This window comes from Chaetodon trifascialis, chromosome 2 (assembly GCF_039877785.1).
Source record: "Chaetodon trifascialis isolate fChaTrf1 chromosome 2, fChaTrf1.hap1, whole genome shotgun sequence".
Classification (NCBI taxonomy): Eukaryota; Metazoa; Chordata; class Actinopteri; order Chaetodontiformes; family Chaetodontidae; genus Chaetodon; species Chaetodon trifascialis.
Genome location: NC_092057.1, coordinates 20,780,972 through 20,800,233, shown reverse-complemented (window position 1 = coordinate 20,800,233; position 19,262 = coordinate 20,780,972). Strand labels below are relative to the sequence as shown.

The window sequence follows — 19,262 nt, the reverse complement described above, 5'->3', positions numbered from 1 at the left end:
GATTATAATAGGCTAATGACAATAATATGTTGTGGGTCTATATAAACATGTTGGACGCACGCTTATGAAGGAGCATTGTGTGGATAAACTCAGTTTTCAGCTACAGCCAGCATTAAGTTTCCTCTGTGCTCTCCTGAAGAACACAACTATCCCTTCTGTCAATTAGCATGACGCGGATGAACCACGGGGTTGAGAGCAGCCTATATAAAGGCAGCTGACATCAGCCACAGACGCGCTCTGCCAGGCATATAAAACGTCAGATCACTGATTCAGCCCACTTTGATGCGCTGAGCCACGAGCCGATAGCATCTTACGACCATGGAAATGGGCAGCATCTCCACCGGCGCAAAGCTCACCTCCATCCCCGTTTCGCACCAGCTCAGCTGCTCCTCCATAGACGGTCCCCAGTTTCACGGCGATATGGACGCGCAGAGCGCCGGGTCCTCCAAAATCTTGCTGGCTTACAAAAACGCGTCGCAGCACCTGACTTCATCGGGACTTAAAGCGGGCTTGGGGTTACTTAAAGTGGCCAAATCTCAGTGGAAACAGGAAAAGAACACGCGCTCAGGGGCAGCCGGAAGACAACTGTCCAGCGCCAACAGCAGCCACCCCTGCAAAAGATCCCCACTGGATCAGCTGGCAGCTCTGGTTCTCCACGGTCAAACCCGGCAGCGCCAAGTTGGTCAGCACCGACAGGACCCCCTCTACTCCAAGCCGCAGAACTGTAAGCGCATCGTGGTCCTTGGTGCGCCACGGGTCGGCAAGACCTCCATCCTGAGAAGATACCTTCGGGACGGATTTGTGGAAGAGTACAATCCCACCTCCGAGGATTTCCTCAGGAAACTGTTTCGCATCCGCGGAGAGACCTACCAAATTGATATCTTGGATGCGTCCAGGGAAAGGGATTTCCCAGCCAAGCGGCGGCTGTCTATCCTCACTGGTGCGTAATGGCTCAGTCATAATCTCTGTCCTGCAAAGAACACGCAATTGCTTGCAAGTTTTTTACTTGTACAAAATAGATTAATTCGTGCAAGAAATGGGTGCATGCGTAAATGCTCGATTCTTTCTTTCGAGCAGTGCGTGTTTATGATTAGACATATCACCAATTAGAGGGAAATTATCGATTCTTTTTGTTTTGTTTTGCAGGGGACATTTTTCTTCTGGTCTTCAGTCTTGATGATCGGAGCTCTTTCGAGGAGGTTTGCGCCCTGCGAACGGAGATTCTGGCTGCTAAATCCAAGCTCACCAAATCCTCCGTGCCAGAGCAGTGCGCACAGCCTCGGGTTCCTCTGGTGGTCTGCGCCAACAAGGTGGATCTCCTGGAGTCGGAGAGAGGAATATCGAGGGCAGAGGTGCTCCGAGCCCTGGGGGACGATTGTGCATATTTTGAAACGTCTGCAAAGGAGAGCACAAATCTAGAGAAAGTCTTCGAGACTTTGGCAAAGAGAGGCGGGCTTCCGACTGAAACTGGTCCGTCTCAGCACCGCAAAGTCTCCCTCCGTTCGTACCAGGCACTGCGGACGGGCCGTGTGCCGGGGAGGGGGAGCCAGACCCCGGGGCGCGATGATCCCTGCGGCGCCATGCAGCCACTGGCCCGTCGACCGAGTTTTAGCACTGATCTCCGAAAGGTCATTGGGCCACATGCGCAAAGAAAGCCCGGCAAAGCACTTGAAACATGTCAGATTCAGTGAAAGACGCACAGAGTATGAGACTAAGTGTTACAGAGCGAATAAAACAACGAATAAAGCACCGATATTGATTTAAATAAAAGGCATTCTCGCTGTGTAATTACATGAAATGGAGATGAATGTTTTCAAAATAAAGTATTTTTAATAGCACAATGGCTCGCTTATTAATACAAGAGGCTGTGTAGTGCGCATGTGTGAGACACCCAAAATTAATTCACAGCAAAAGATAATTCTTCATTTTCTATCTATCTATCTATCTATCTATCTATCTATCTATCTATCTATCTATCTATCTATCTATCTATCTATCTATCTATCTATCTATCTATCTATCTATCTATCTATCTATCTATCTATCTATCTATCTATCTATCTATCTATCTATCTATCTATCTATCTAGCCTGTTGCAGTCGCTCCTGTTTCTTTTCTTAGTTTTTACAATTCTTTTGCTCTATTCTTTATTATTAATATATTGCAACGTAAGGACCGTCATTTAAAGCTGTGCCCTCTCCAAACATGTTGGCTGAGAGAGTTCTGGTTTGTTTTTTCACTTTGAAATTACTACTCTCACTGGGACACAGCACCGATGTGCAGCGCATTGTTTACGCCAGAGATCAGCTGATCGCGCTGAGGCCGGCCGGCTTGTCGGCTAGAACAACAGAGATCCCCGCTGAAATCTGGAGAAAAACACACAGAGGATGCAGGGGAGGACGGAAACAGCGGAGGAAAAGAGCTGTTAATTAAACAATTTCCCCTCGGGGATCAATAAAGGAATCCTGATTCTGATTCTGAATTCTGATCTATCTATCTATCTATCTATCTATCTATCTATCTATCTATCTATCTATCTATCTATCTATCTATCTATCTATCTATCTATCTATCTATCTATCTATCTATCTATCTATCTATCTATCTATCTATCTGTGTGTGTGTGTGTGTGTGTGTGTGTGTGTGTGTGTGTGTGTGTGTGTATGTGTTTGTGCCAGCGCTACCTCTTCACACAGCTGAAGGAGAAAGTGGGCGGATGTTGAGTCAGGAACTTGATCATTTGATTATGGTATGACTATTGCATAACCTATAGTCAGAAATCTATTAGACAGCAACTCTCTCTCGCCCACTATGTTTTTTACCTTCCTGTTTGCGCAGTGTGTGTGTGTGTGTGTGTGTGTGTGTGTGTGTGTGTGTGTGTGTGTGTGTGTGTGTGTGTGTGTTACGCATGCAATCGTGATTGCCAGAGGTCCATGACCTGAATCCCACACACCCCAAACAACCAGATTATAGCTGGGGTTTTCCAGTTGGCATATACCTTCCCAGCCTACACTGCTCTATAAATGACTCCTCAGATAGGCCGTCACTCTGTGGGCCCTTCATGCAAATAGACTATGAGTCCATACAAGTTATTCCGCTTTCACGTCCATGATGATTGTCAGCTCATTCTCTATATTGAGGAGCTGAGGAGGCTTCTGTGACAGGCACAGAGAATGGATGTGAGGCTGGGTGCTTGTCTACTCACGTCTCATCTCACACTAAGACGTGACAACCAGGATGCAGCTCCATTCACCAAACTGCATGAAATTTTGTGTGAGAAACGACAGTTGCAACTTGTAGTGACTGTCACCACAATACAGTTTCACTGACTGATGTTAATAACAAATACATCGTGCACACATCCGTCTCTTTGTAGTTGAGATTAAGCTGCGTGATTTTGCTTTGTGTGCTGCTCCGAGCGAAGGTCGGCCGTCCCTCATGCTGGAGCTTCTGCAGTTGTGTGGGCACTGCTTTTGAGCTCATCTTAAGAATCATTTGTGCAGCAAAACGCAGACCACTCAGACTTTATATTTACAACAGACCTCACATGTGCCCTACAGAGGAGCAATTCTTTTTTTTCTGTAACAAGCAAAATAAAATGACACTGCTTCTCATGTGCTGTGATAAATGGACTAATAACACTCTTCCCACGCTGGCATCGAAAAGTAGTGATAAAAGTGTTAACTCTCAGAACCTCTACGCAGTAAATGTGGTAATCACACTTTGTCAATGCTCAGCTCCTTTATGTATTTTCTCAAAAAAGGAATCAGATGAGAGTCGTTTATTTACTCAGGGAGCTCTAATTGGGTACCATTGTAAAGATGTGCGGTGTGGATATGTGAGTCATGCCACCTGAAAGCCTCAGAACAATGTCTGTGCTGAGGTCGGGCAGAGAAAACCTTTTTTTTTTAAGTGCGCCTAATAACGTTTGTAGAGAAGAATCAGGCTAATATACACTCTACTTAAATGTAATATTCAGCAGACTAATAAAATATGTAGTTATCTCGGCTCCCCATACCTGCTGCTCCTCAAAACACAGTTCACCTGGACCAAAGCTGCAAGCTTACTCATCACCTGCTCCAAGAAAAGCCTCTATTTCTTGCCAACATCAGTGTGAATCATCCTTCTTTCTTATGACTCACCTTAAAGTAAAACAGCAATATTCTTGGTAAAAACAGCCTTCTCATTTCAAGCAGACGACCCTGAATTTCGATGGTTGAATGACGGAGGTCACTGGCAGGATATATTTACTAGTTAATCACGCTCGGGTTAACTGAAAAGGCCTGTCACAGGTGACTTTTCAGTGTTTCCAGATTCTTGATTTAAAATGAGAAAACTCCAAACGTGGTCATAAATATGCAACTGGTGGCGTCATGATACCGTACCAAAAGACTGAGGCTAAAGCAAAGGCCAAAAGTGAGCATCCTCACCAGCTAATGATCCATACATGGGTCAGACATGGATAGAAAATAAGATTGCTGTTCTTGTATTGCTCTGCAGAGCTCATTAGTCCTGTAATATACAGAGAAATGAATGCTTTGTGTGCTGTCAAACTTTGTAGTTCTGAAGTAAGTTTTGTGAAGATGTAAACTTCCCCAAATTCAATAACGAGAAGGACAAAGCTCTGTTGTTAGCCTGCACTCTGAAAGCATCCAGGACCAGCTTCCATATGAAGGGGAAAGTCATCACAGTGCTGAGTTATAAGCACACAAAACAATGATGTGCTCTGTCCTTGGAACTAGTTCTTGGTTCCTACTGCAAAAAGCAAAGACCTGTGCTATTTTTTGTCTCCTTCAAGTTTTCCTAGGTGTAGTCAAGTAGTCCAGAAGAGTTTCACTTGAGTAATAGAATAATACTCAAATATACTTAAAGTATAAATTGTATGCCAAACTTCAAGTGTATTGAATTACAAAATCTTTCATTTTCATCAACAGAATCACTATATCCATTTTTACTACATTACTACAACTTAACAACATCTACTTAGAAGTACACTTTAAAAGTACATGTCAAACATACGAACATAAATTAAATTAAGCACAAAAAGTAAAAGTGTACTTGTAATGTCTTTCCTTAATATATTTGTAATACACTAAAGTATACAACTTTTTGACCTGGGTAAGCTAATTAGTTAGCTAATGACCACAGCAGCAGATACACACATTGTTTATTCAGTTGCTTACACTTTTGCTTTTGTACTGTTGGTTTTGAAAGAGGCTAAAGAAAGACACCACCCTCCAAACTCTCTGCATACAGTGTGTCGCTCTCATTACAGCTGCACATGACTTCAACATATGGAGAAAACCACAGGCCTCTTCTACTCACAGTTACAGTTAAGAAATGATCGAACCATTGCTAACTGTTTATCTGTCTCATACAGTGTGGTTGAGGTTGTTATCCTTCATCATGTTGAAATGTGATGTTTTGGCAACAGTGCTCATATGATTCATATCAGTGCAGCAAATAAATAATAACATCTGTTATTCCATGCAAATGATTTGGTGGATCGACTTGTTTAATGAACACTGGTTGGTTGGTTGATTTGTGTTTGGTGACTGTACGTTCCTGCTTTCTGTTTCTGCAGTGAGGCAGTGTGAGCCTGGCCTTTCTGCTGTCGCGTGCTGGGAAGTTCACATTGCAGGAAACTGCAGCCATTTTCACTCCTGTGTGGCCCCAACGCCTTCAGTGCACGTGCAGTGGCACTTGTCATCTTGTTCTTTGTTATAGCAATCACTGCACACACAAAGATGCACACAGGTACAGCCAAATGCTCCTGCCTCTGTTTGCACGTGGGGAGATTTCTCATATGTTCCTGCTGCTCTGTCTGTCTGTGGACCTCTCTGACACACACACACACACACACACACACACACACACACACACACACACACACACACACACACACACACACACACACACACACACACACACGATAACAGGCTTGTGTCTGAACATTGACGACTGAAACGTGATGCTGTTTTTCTACTCAGTCCTGTCCTTCACTGGATCAATTGCTCTGCTGAGGCTGCTCACAGTTTGAAGGCCTTTGTTCTACTAGCCTGATGCACAGCTTTGCATTTATATTGACAGAGTGCGGATGCTTGGTGTTCCACACACTGAATGGTTTATAGGCCATTTCAGTTGGTCAGTAAGCAGAGTTTGAAGGGCCTGTGTTAGATGCTCAAGAGGAGGATTCGTTGTAAATTGATATTGTATTGATAGTAGTGAGAATATATTTTGCAAATGTACAGTAGAATAATTTACATCTATTTATTTCCCCATAATCTGCTTCTCATCTGGAACCAGGCTTGTCTCCAAATGTGTAAACATCTCGTCATCTCCTCCTCTACAATGAATGAACACAACCGGCACATCAGAACATCTATTATCCTCACATCATTTCCTCACTTCCCATGGCTTCAAAGGTGAGATGGGAGCATGTCTACACCTAGTGTACGCAGAGCTGTGTTTGTCAACAGTCCAATCAGTCACTAGTTCACAGCAGCAGGGGTGAGATCATGTCACAGAGATAAAGACGGAGGGAGGCAGTTGGTTTGTCACGCATTTGGATGACAGAAATGAAATGGAAAATATAGTTAGATAGTTGTAAAAGAAAATATTGCCATGTAATCATGACCATGTTAGTATATCAGCAAGAAACTTCATGTTGGATCTTTGTTACGCAGCATCATTGCAGATGATAAAAACAGAATGACTGAGATAATATAAAAAGGCTGGCCTGGCCTTACTCCAGACTCGCTTGAGTTCACTGGGAGACAAGAACAAATGGCAAACTGAAAAGCGTTCTGTATGTTGAAGGCCATCCATTATAGGGTGTTTTTATTGGACTCAGAGGCTCACTCAATAAACGCTGAGTGATGTCTGTTTACTGTCTGTATGAGATGATTTGGCGGTGAGTGAGTTTCCTTACCGAAGGCTTAATAAAGTGGTCTACTCTAGTCTAAAACTAACATTTGTTTTATGAGGAAAACATCACAACCATTTGATATTGTTCCACAAAGTGGCAGGAAAGTTCCTGCAGTCTAGAAAGTAGGCATAATGCTTGCATTGTATATACAACTAACACAAATTTGGAGTAAATACGCCTTTATATTATTATAACATTATTATAATACTTATATTCAATAGATGTTCATCGCATAGACTCACAAACAATTCAATATAAAAGCAGCACACATAATTATTAGACATGTGCGGACATCGTTAACAAGAGGCAGAGAGAGACAGTGTGTATCATGTTATTGCTGTACCACACTAAAAGTAAGCATAAGAATATGTAAAGAATGTAAATGTAAAGAATACAGCTAACTCAATATACTGTTGTATTATGATCTGGTTTATTTGGTTGCGTTACATCCTGTTTTATGTTGAAGGTGCACCTCGTGTGTCTTTCGTGTGTGTTTACTTCCTGTGTTTTCCCACCTGTGTCTCATTAGTTCGCCTCCCCTGTGTCTTTGGGCCTAACTTTACACGTAGCTGGGTATTTTGAAAAACGGATATTTTGGCCCCTCCGTTTTCAAAAATAACATCGTGCACACAACATCGTTTTCGAAAATGTTGTCGTTTACATGGACCCGGATAAATTCGCCGTCGAGCGCATCGTAACTACGCCAAACCTATGGGCGCGAGTGTAAACATAGGTCGCTCACATGACATTTTCAGTCGCATGTTGTGACTTTTCGGAACCTAAAACGCCGTTTAATCCAGTTTAGACGCCGACAAATAACCGGCGTTTTCAGAAATCTCCACTTTGGCTGGAGTTTTTAAAAATGATCGTTTTCCGTGAAACAAACAAACAAACAAACAAACAAACAAACAAACAAACAAACAAACAAACAAACAAACCAAAAACGTTTGCGTGTAAACGAGAGGCCAAACCGCATGAAAACATATGCGTTTTCCCTAAGTGTAAACGGGGTATAAGTCCGTTTGTTCCCTCCAGTCTTTGCCAGTTTGTTGTCATCTCTTTTGTGCAAAGCAGATCTGTCAGTATCTATCCTATCTATCCTATGACACTATCCTGTCATTTTGGTCTTTGCTGCAGCACCTGTGCCAATCAAATCAATCCACTAAACTTGATCTATCCACTGGCATCTCCCAGGGTCTGAGATGTTGATGATGATATTAAACCTGAAGTATTAGCTTGCTAACAGATCAACATAATTTTATGTTTCTGTAAAGCTCTCTCATGGGACATTTAAAGCACTCCTGGGGGGCATATGGGAGCCAGGTGGGCCCTAAGCAGGTATTTAGTTCGCTTATGTGTCGGGCTGCCTGGTCTCTGTGAGCCATAAGATAGGACTTTGTGCTGAAAGGGAAACTTAAGATAAACAGACCAACAAATTGGCAATTTTCCATTTCACAAACAGACCTACTGTGAAGACATTGGAAAGAAGAGTTTGATAGCACGCTGGAATAATTCCCTTTGACGTTGCACACTTCTGTCACCTTCGTTACTGGAAGCGTTGTTGTGTTTATGAGTGTAGCCAGTTTAGCCATCTGTCCAAAATAAAAGTTCCCTACTAATTATACTTTGCCCCCTCCTCAGTATTTATTTATATAGCTGAAAACTATGTCAACATGAGAATAAAGGAATCACATATGGATGCACTTTGCTTTCTTATTTTACTGTTAATGTTACTCAACATCTTCTGTGCATACACTATTACTATTTATTACTATTAGGAAGTCACTACTACAGTACAGTTAACATCTTGACTTCCACAAATTCTGTGAGAGACGATTGTCTAAGTGCATCTGTGGCCTCACAGGACAGCTGTTGGCAGCGCCATCGCATTTAAAGTGGAGCAAATCCCACAAGTTTACTGGAAAACAAAAGTGAAAGTGAAACCTCAGTTTGTTCAAGTTCACTCAGCTGGAAGAAGGCATTCTGCTACCAGGGAGCTGAACATCCGAAGTGAGGAGCGAGAGGAAGTTGCTGTAGCATTTTGAGTAAGTTGCATTTTTTAGATCAGTAAATGTGAAGGCTGCGTGTGTGTGGATGATACGTATGTGTGTGCGCGCGCGGAGCCTCCGCGTGTTCACAGTCACCGGTAGCTGTGCTGAGTGCAGCCGAGTGTCACTTCTGAACTGACGGGTCCACAAAGTGTAATCTACTTTGAAGCGTTACCTCTTCAGTATGTTTCATGTACTGCAGTGAGTTCGAGTTTCCTGAGCTTAAACGACTTGGTGCTTGACAGTAATATGAGAGAGTGAGAGCGTTATTATGGCAAATTGAGCTGGGTGTGTGTACTTTCCACAGCAAAGAGATATTCACAATGCCTGATCATATGACCAAACAATGCAGGGCAATTTTATTTCATTGATTTCACCCTAATTGTGATATTTAATCGTAATCTGATTGAAAAGATTGTTGACATCATTTGATTGACATTTCGAGGTAAACTTTTAACTTGTCATTTTTATCTTTTAATAAGGTGCTGGCAGAGAGGACAGTTGCAGAGATGCTGCGCACCTTGCTGCTGTTCGTAGCATGTGCTCATACCCTGAGTGCTCACAGCCATAAACAGTACAAAGGTACAGTAAAATATGTATACATCATGGATAATGAAGATTTTGTTTTCACGCTGCCATGCTTGCTGATGTCCACTAGAGGGCAGACAGGGCACATAGAGTTAGATCAGTCAAAGTTTGTGTGACAGCGCAGAGGCACCTGACATAAAGGAAACAAAGTCACTGACACTGCACGTTTGACACAAGAGCAGAATTATTATATGGTGCCACCAAACTGACCAAATCTAGTAAAAGGTTCGGAGGCAAGTGCAAAAATACATCAGCTAAAATGCTTCAGCTGCTGTCACAAAAACATATAGAGTGATGCTACAGCAATATGCAGCCCAGCATGTGAGTGAAAACATGCACTGGCTGCTGAAGTTTAATGATGAACGTTAGCTGAAAAGGTTGGTGCTCAGTGCAAAGCTAGCAATGTATGGGGGCTCCCTCAAACACATACTGGTCCTGAAAGGAAGTGGTGTAATTATTGACACCAGCATTTTATGTATTGTCCACAGGTTCTGTTATGTGAGTACACACACCAAGACCAGAGGAAGGTGAACTCTCAGGGATGGCTTGAGAGAGTACAAACTAAGGCAGGTAAATTCAAACAGAAGGTTTATTAACAAAAGGTGTCCACAAAAACGGGTAACGAAAAGCGAGAGCACAAAAACACTCTGCAACGTCCAACTACAGGTGTCCTCCAAAACGGGAAAAACTAAAGGCGAGAGCAAACAAACACTCTGCTGGAAGCTCCAACTCCTCTCACGACCGAGGCTAGGCTGGGCTGAGGGCTTATCCACAGGGCAAAAGGCTCCTGGAAGAGGGCAGAAAAAAAACACAGGTCAGAATGGACCGGACGCACACAGAAGAAAAAGTCTACGGACAGAGGAACGACAGACTACCACGGAGGTAAGCAGACGATCTGACGACTACTGGAGGGAAAAGCCTGGGTTAAATGCAGCTGCTGATGAGCTGACGATCTGCAGGTGTGAGAGGAGGCAGGCAGGTGGAGCTTGACTGGCAGGTGCAGCCTTACTGCACGGTCCTGGACAGACAGGGGGAGACAAACAGACAAAACACACTGGGGAAAACAGGGGAAAATGACACAAAAGGGAGAGACACACTGCCAGGTCCTAACAGGTTCAACACATGGGAGAGACCTGATACTCATGACAGTTGGAAAAACTGGATCAGGAAAGAGCGCTTCTGGAAACACCATCCTGGGGCGTGATGCCTTTAAAGAGGAAATGTCACCTGAGTCTGTGACCAGAAGCTGTCAGAGAGAGGAGGGAAATGATGGTGGCAGAAACATCGTTGTCATCGACAGCCCAGGCCTGTTTGACACCAGAAGAACAGAAGAAGAAGTGAAATTGAAAATTGAAGAGTGTGTTTACCAATCAGTTCCTGGACCCCATGCTTTTCTGTTAATGATCAGTCTGAAGACCAGATTCACAGAAGAGGAGAAGGCAGCTGTGAAGTGGATCCAGGATCACTTTGGCCCGGATGCTTCCATGTATACCATTGTCCTGTTCACACATGCTGACTTGCTAGTGGGTAAATCTGTGGAAGACTATGTGGCGGAGAGCAAACCTTTACAACGACTGATAAACCAGTGCGGAGGAAGATACCATTCACTCATCAATGACAAGAGACAAAGCCGATCTCAGGTCAGAGAACTCCTGGGGAAGATAGAGAGCATGGTGACAGCCAACGGAGGAAGCCCCTACACCAACGACATGTACCAGAGAGTCCAGAGGAAACTTGAGGAGGAGAGGAAGAAGAGGGAGGAGGAGGAGGAGCGAAGGAAGAAGCAGGAGGAAGAGAGGATCAGACAGGAGGAGAGGAAAAAGAGTGAGGAGAGGATCAGAGAGGAGAAGGCAAAGCTCTCAGTCAGTGATATGATAAATATTGCTAAACTGATTTCGTTAGGCGTAGAAGTTTACAACAGTCACCCTCAACTTGTCAAGGAAATGGATAAAGGACTCGCTCAAGGTTTTAAATACGTTAAAGACAAGTTCATTCAGTTGTGGAAGCAGTAAGATAATATTCCAGAGTTACCAAATTGTGGCTATATCTGAGACCAGCCCTTGCCTCCAGTGTTGGGAGTAACCCTTTACAAAAAGGCATGACTGTGATTCCTCTAGTTTTGGTGGTAACCAGGAATGCCGCCAATTAAATTTTCAAAATACAGTTACATTGTGACAGATAAGATATGATCAGAATTTTGATTTAAAACATTTTAAAAATGAATTAACATTCTCAACAGAATGTGAAGAATTAAGAGTTCGGATGTTAGCTCAAAGATATCTGTGTTTTGTATTGAGATATCTCCGTAAGTTAGCATGCTACCTTTTCACAGGTGTTTTCAGTGTTTTAAGTCCAACAATCTTCTGGTGCTTCAAGCTCTTGGTCGGGGTGGACTCCAGTCAGGGCTGCAACTACATGGCTAACTGAGCTAAATAGCTAATCGCAGCTACAAGGTGCAGCCAAAATACCTAAAGAGCAGCAGTTAGTGGTCACTCTTGATATGCTGGCCCTTATTTGTTTGGGGAAACCTTTGACAGCAGGGCAATTCTTACATGCTGTACCTCTAAATAATGCCATTACAATAATTAATCTCTCATTTTGTTTTATGTAAACAGTGGACAGCTGCAGAGGATAGCAGTTGTTGCCTGTTAAGCAGATTTTAGATGTCAGTGTGCATGCTGTGTTTGTTATTGGGACTAAGGAATGAGCTACAAAAATCTGTTTTTCCATATGTGATTGCGTGGGGGGAAAATTGTCAATAAAGTTTGAAGTTGAGTTTAATTTGACATTCATTCCTAATTTCATTTATGTACTGTGTTTACATTGTAGCTTTGATGGCTTTTTGTATGTTGACCATTTATTAATACAGTGTGCGAGATGGCTTCACAGAGAGAAATGTGTAGATGCATCATTCTCATTTTCAACATACAAAGTGATATTTTTAAGTAAGATTGGGACTCACTCAGGACACCAAATCTCAACCACAATAGAACCATCTACGTTTTAAAAAGAAAAAAAATCACATTGGTGTTAGGGCAGATGGTTTACCTGTTTCTAAAGGCTAGTCATTGTTTTGGTATGTTTGATGGAACTGTTCAGATCTATTTAAGAGACATCAACAATGGAAGGATGTGATGCCCTTCACAGCTTTTCTTGTTTCCTCCCTTTTTAAACAACTAGGCCTCATTATATGGTTTTAGTGAGATAACCTAATGTTGATCAGTGTAACAGCTTGAATGCTGTTCTTGTGTTTTTAAAACGCATCAGCCTTGCCTACACTCAAACCTGTTCAGCGTATTCAGAGAGCTGTAAAAAAAAGCCATTAAGGGATGCACATTTTCAGAAGTAAACTAAAGACAATACAAGGAAATAGGAGGCCCCCTGTGCGCAGGCCAGGAGAAGTTCCAGAAGTTTCCCAGAAAACTAATGTGAAAGTCAAGCCGCAGAGCTTGTCTGAGTTCACCACTCAGGCCTGGATCGACGTATTTGGCCACCTGGGGACTGGAAAAGGAAAATCCGAAGCAATGGCTGAAGGTAAGACACCTGAGATTTAATGATCTGATTTAATGTTAAAACAAACAAACAACATAGATCCTTTAACTGCTGTAAGATATAACAATGTGATACTGTGACACTGGAGAGAGCCCAAGAGGGAAATCAAGTAACTGTACACCTTGATAATGACGACAGTGACTAATAGTCTCTTCCCTTTTGTGTCTCTATGGTGTAATTTCAAATTTCACAGCAATACCTCTACGAGAAAAGAAGCAGAAAACTCTGCCTCGGTCTGATGGGTGTGGTCTGAAAAACTTTGACGGTATGCTAATTCATTGTCTCTCTAATCCTCTCTGCCTTCTGCAATTAGAACACACATATATCTGTATGCTACTTTATTAATGTTTATTATTGCTTTTAGATCAGTGACAAACTTGAGGTTGCCTGGTTGTGAAAAATCCCTTCGTCTGGTCTTTATTCTTCTCTAGTATTCCCAACTCTGTCTTTGTAGCTGCTTTTTAGTACATTTTGATGGTGTAGAAATGAGAAAAATGCAGGACTCATCCTTAACTCATGATTTTCTAACATCTATAACTGTACACCTAATCAATTATTAGTCATTTATTGACTTAAGAGTTCTTGCACCTTATAATAAGAGGATCATTATCATTGTCACTTAGTCATGAGTTTTTCCACTGCAAGAAAACATAAGCGTCTGCAGTCGTAAATCTAATAAATGGTTTAGAAACAGATTTAGCTTCCAGCTGCCCTACGAGTCCTCTGCAGACAGGATGGTTGGTGGTTGGATGCTCTTCCTGAGGGATTAAGTCTTTCTCACCAAAGCACACTGTGGTTGAGGTCTAGCAGATGTTTTGAATATATTTCCTTTCTCAAAAAAAAAACACTTGATTTTCATAATATTTGAAGTAGCACAGTGTTATGCATTATAAGAACTGGACTGCAGTTTCCAGGTTTGCTTTCGCATTGTGCGGCCCACAGCGCATGACCGTTAGCTTTTCTTCCGCCCGCATGGTCTCTCTCAGCCCACACACTTTCAACTGGGATGATGTCACCAACTACAAATTCCTTTTCAAGGCTCTCCACAGTTTAAAAATGCATCATAGAAAGTACTAATCTCCTGTATTTGCTGTGAGCGGTGTCCTGTGAACATTTTTACGGATATCTCTTTTAAAATGCCTTTTGGGCCGTAGGGTATGCCAGTGTACTTCTTGGCTCCTTATTGCCAACAATTGTTGGTGTGTGGAACAGTGTTGATGTGCATTCTCATGCATTTGCACAGCACAAGCAAAACAGGAACCCATTTGTCAGGGTGCCTTTAAAGAGATAGTTAAAAAGATAAGCAAGCCATACTAGAGGGACCATCCAAAGAGGTCTTCCACAAGCCAGGCAATCCAAGTAGTGCTGCCAACTAATGAGCCAAAAAAAGAAGAAAGGATTCACTTTTACCTTGTGGTCAACGTTAACTTTGCTTCTGTTACAGGTCTGGATTTGTCTGAAGGGTTGAGGATTGTCCTGGTGGGCAAGACTGGGTCAGGGAAGAGTGCAACAGGAAACACCATTCTTGGGAAAGCTGCCTTTAAAGAGGACCCGAGCTCTGTTTCTGTGACCAGGCACTGTGAGACAGAGAGCGGGGAGGTGGATGGGACTATAGTCCAGGTGATTGACACTCCGGGCCTGTTTGATACAGGCATCACAGAGGTAGAATTAAAAACCAGAATAGAGGAGTGCGTCAAGATGTCGGTGCCTGGCCCCCATGCCTTCCTACTGGTGATCAGGCTCGGAGTAAGGTTCACCGAGGAGGAAAGGAATGCTGTAAAGTGGATCCAGGATAACTTTGGAGACGATGCCTCCATGTACACTATCATGCTGTTTACATGCAAAGACCAGGCGAAAGCTGACAGTGCTTTGAAGGAGTGCAAGGAGCTGCGGAGACTCTCAATTACATTTGGACGCAGATACCACGCCTTCAACAACAATGACGCAGATGACAAAGTGCAAGTCAAAGAGCTGATCACCATGATCAAGGAAATGGTACAAGATAACGGAGGGAAACACTACACTAACGAGATGTATGAGACCGCCCAGAGGAAGCTGAGAGAGGAGGAGGAGCAGAGGAGACTAGAGGAGGAAGAGAAGGAAAAGGAAGAGAGAAAAATGTGGGAGGAGGAGAGAGAGAAGAAAGACAGAGAGAAAGAAAAGGAGAAAAGGGCAAGGAGAAACAACATACGCGTGGCCTCGGCCACAGCTGTTGTGTTGATGGTAGCTGGGGTGGCTATAGCAGTGGGAGCTAACACCACAGTGGCTCTGGCTCTGGGAGCTCCTGTGCTCGTCATGGGAGTGTTATGTGGTTTAGCTGCCATCTGCATATGGAAGGGCATTAAATGCAAAGCCAAAGCAGATGTTCCAGTATAACTAGGCAGAAGCTTGTGACAAGGACATGTTGACCGTGTTGCAGTATGCGACACCGAATGGACAGTATTAGCATTGCACAAATTACTATTTGCTGTTTAGAACTACTCAGTGATGATGTTTCGGCCTTTTCTGCGTTCGGCTTCCAAAATGATTAAGATTTGACGCCACATTACAATGACAGAAGTATCTGAATTTAATGCTGACAGTAAACAAACGGTATGAAATGCAACGCTTGTTCTCTGTTTGTGTTGTTTTCTCTCATTTATTGTCTGGCGCTCATAAAACCCCCATCATGAGTTATATTTGAACAGATGTATTCTGGCTTATGAGAAACAGTTTCAATTCCAGTGAATAATGGCAGAACTTACTGACACATTGAGCTGATGGTTTCAGCACAGTTTATGCTTTCATAATTTTTGAAATAAAACATATTCTTAAATGTTAATTACTGTTCATGATGTGCTGCTGCCCTCGCTTTATTATTAGTAACATTACGAGCTCACTTCCCAAAAGGAAATGAGAGACAATGGGAAACGTCCGCTGACCGATCGTGTTCAAGTGAGGAAACAGTCTTAGCAGAGCAACCCCTCACTATGCTGCCACCACGTCACTGCCGGCGCACATCTGCAACAGAATGACCAAGAAAGGCCCCACAGTGATGAAGTTGTTCACAAAATGGAGAGTTAAATGTGAGTTCAGACAAATCCCCAAACAACATGTTTTCATATTTATCCAGTGGTATCTAACCATGCTCATTATAAGTATTGGTTGCCAATCATTTGTAATAAATTTCTGCTCGTACCCCAATACAATGGATAGGGTAGCTTTGTTTGTGGTGCTCTTTCAAAATAATGAAGATCATGACAATGGTGAAGAGTGGTTGACAGGAAGTAATTACGGCTGGCATCACGCAGTGTAATTCTATTGGACAGTATGACCAAAGCTAGAAGTTTGGGGAGAGATGGGCTGAGTCCAACACAGCATTTTATGAAACTGCTGGGATTTATTTGAAAAAGATCATATTGTTTGTCTACACTGGTGGGACACAGATAATAATAAAATGAGGATGGGCTAACTGCATAGTTCCATGGGATACATTTATGTTTTTACTTTAGACTGAACAGAGGTCCAGAGTAAAGAGTATTGTCAGGAACATATTGCAGGCCTATTGTCTACATTTTATGTTACTGCGTATGTAACCTGGCCTTGCTATGGGGTACAGCATTGCACCTATAGCCTCCTGACTACCAGGAAAAAAAATATTGTCCAATCACAATTTATTTATATTTTTTAAATTCCCCACTTTTTGTAAGGTAATTAGAATACTGAAAACATTTTTGAAAAAATAAATAAATAAATAAACAAAAAAAATTTGGACACTTTTTAAACACTTAAATACTATGCTAAAATACAGTTAAAATAATTCAGACAATGTTTTAATGTGTTAGCTTCAGGGCATTTAATCATTCGCAACTGGAATGCCCTGAAGCTTACAATGACCTGGATGAATGAGAATATTCACAGGCATGTTTTAATGTGTTGTTAAGAGACTTATCTAAAATATGCCAACAACATTTCAAGCCAAAGTTTGCTTAATAAAAGTATTAATAAGAGTATTGGGTAGCCCGGTGGCACAAGTGGTAACACAGTTGCCTCATGGTTCTGTCCCCGGTTCGAGTCCCCGGTTCTAATCCCGCTGTGGGCGCTGGGGGCGTGTCCTCCACCATGCCCTTAGCGCCTGCTGCTCGAAGAAAAAGGGGGGCCTTTCTGTGTGGAGTTTACATGTTCTCCCCGTGTTTACCCGGGGTTTCCTCCATAAATAACCCCCACTAAAAACATGCAAGAAGATCACCGCCTGACCAATGGTGATGAAGGAGGATGGGTCCCCGGGCGCGGGCACCGGCGTTGGCAGGCGGCTGGCAGCCCACCGCTCCTGGTCTGCCGTGGAGGATCAACAGACTGAAGATGGGTCAAATGCGGAGAAAATAATTTCACGGAAGCATGGCGTGTGTGCATGTAGTGTGTGCAACTAACGTGTGATAAATAAAAGTACATTTCTTCTTCTTCTTCTTCTTCTTCTTCTTCTTCTTCTGTATTATACACTTACTTTTCCTCTTCCCATAAAATGCGCTTGCACTGATGGACTCCATTTCCCTTAATGAGGTATCATTAGGTATCATTGATAAGCCCTTAATGTTCTCTGGAGATAGTAAAAGGAGTTAATTCAGGAGTATGCAGGGGGTGGGAGATATTCAGGTTTACAAATGTCCTCCACAGAGGACAAATTTGAACATCTGGCAGTCAGGAGGATATGGGACTTAAGCGGCCTGATGTGCTTCAGGTTCAGGTTCACTCTCTTGTGACCTGCGTGCAGCTCTTGAGGATGGTCATGCTCATATGAAGTTGCCACACTGTTACCGCCTTATTCCCTAATTTCACATCTTGTTCTCCTAATTCCTGCACACATATGTATCAGTAAGCACTGCAATGGCACACAGCTAGTACAAAAAATTATGCAGTAAAGAGGAATTATGGCATACATTGCAGGCTGTGATTTTTTAAAGCATTACCAAATTGACTTTGTGGGAAATAGTTCACTGTCAGTCATTCCTGTATTCTCTGATGTGAATGTGATACATGTGTTCCTGAAGAGCTAGTTTTTCCCACTTTGACTTCTTCTTTCACCACAGCTGTGGTTCTGTTTCCTCTTTGCTGCACATTTAAAATATCTCTCCTTACTTAACAAGTATTTAAATGCGGTTACCAGGATCACCTGATGACAGAAAGTACCATGATGTTCAGAAAACGCAAAGATCTTTCATGTGAAACAGACCTTGCAAAGTATTATAATCATACTCATCATGCTATGGGAGTGTTGTTAGAAGGATTTGTTATGCATTCATTATAATGCATCATGTAGTTCAGTTTTCTTGCTAAGAGTTACATGAGCAGATCACTACCACACTCGTCTGTTTGTTAAATATGACACTACAGCCAGCAGCCAGTTATCTTAGCAGATTGGAACGAGCAAGCCTGGCTCTGTCCATAGGAAACAAAATCTGTCTACTGGCTCTGAAACTCCCTAACTAACATGTTGTATCACATTTATAGTATGGTATAAAAGCATAAAAGTGTAAAGAATAATCAAGTGTAAAAAGTTTTTTAAAAAGTATAAAATGACTCATTGTTACATGCCAGATTATTTCTTGGCTTGGCTGAGAAGTCTTGTCATTATTGTGAGCTTGCCAGGCAACCAGTGGAGCCCTGTTCATTGTTGTTGCAGACATGAGACACACAAGCTGAGCTTTAGAGGTGCTGGTAGTTACATTTTGTTGCCATTACAGAACCAGACAAGCTGTTTCACCCTGTTTCCAGTCTTTAAACTAAGCCACCATAAACTAATCAGCCGCTGACTGTAGCCTCATATACTGTACGGACATGACAGCAAACTCACTTCAAGAATGCAAACAATTGTTCTTTTTTTTTTTCTTAGCTAAACTCTTGTGTTAGATCGTTTGACAAACCAGCTAACATCATGTTCTATTTATGTCTACCAGGTGAATGTAGGTCCAATATTAACTCGCCTTTCAGCTTTGTTTTAGTCTCCACTTAGTCCTGAGGAAAGTATCTGTCTGTTTTTTGTGTGTAGATAAGACCCTCAGTGGTTCTGTAAGTGCTAGCTGCCTCTGAATCCACCCTGGAAATTTTCACTTTCATACCAGAAATTTTCATGGAACAAAGTTCTCGGTATACCAAACAAAAGCTTTTTG

At 42.5% G+C, this 19,262-nt stretch overlaps 3 protein-coding genes across 3 annotated transcripts; all 3 read left to right on the top strand.

The window, feature by feature from the left end:
* The first annotated feature begins 166 nt into the window (after nt 1–166).
* On the top strand, nt 167–1,841 carry rasd2b (RASD family member 2b). The gene is made up of 2 exons (XM_070978122.1): nt 167–940; nt 1,147–1,841. Exons 1-2 carry the CDS (start codon nt 319–321, stop codon nt 1,689–1,691), a joined length of 1,167 nt encoding a protein of 388 aa, XP_070834223.1. The 5' UTR covers nt 167–318; the 3' UTR covers nt 1,692–1,841.
* Nucleotides 1,842–10,664: 8,823 nt separating this feature from the next.
* LOC139344950 (GTPase IMAP family member 7-like) lies at nt 10,665–11,902 on the top strand. Its single transcript, XM_070983397.1, has one exon. The coding sequence runs from the start codon at nt 10,707–10,709 to the stop codon at nt 11,574–11,576; it is 870 nt and encodes a 289-aa protein (XP_070839498.1). The 5' UTR covers nt 10,665–10,706; the 3' UTR covers nt 11,577–11,902.
* A 1,074-nt stretch (nt 11,903–12,976) lies between these two features.
* On the top strand, nt 12,977–15,935 carry LOC139343678 (GTPase IMAP family member 7-like). The gene is made up of 3 exons (XM_070981436.1): nt 12,977–13,098; nt 13,310–13,381; nt 14,561–15,935. The coding sequence occupies exons 1-3, from the start codon at nt 13,089–13,091 to the stop codon at nt 15,490–15,492; spliced, it is 1,014 nt and encodes a 337-aa protein (XP_070837537.1). The 5' UTR covers nt 12,977–13,088; the 3' UTR covers nt 15,493–15,935.
* The last annotated feature ends 3,327 nt before the right edge of the window (nt 15,936–19,262 follow it).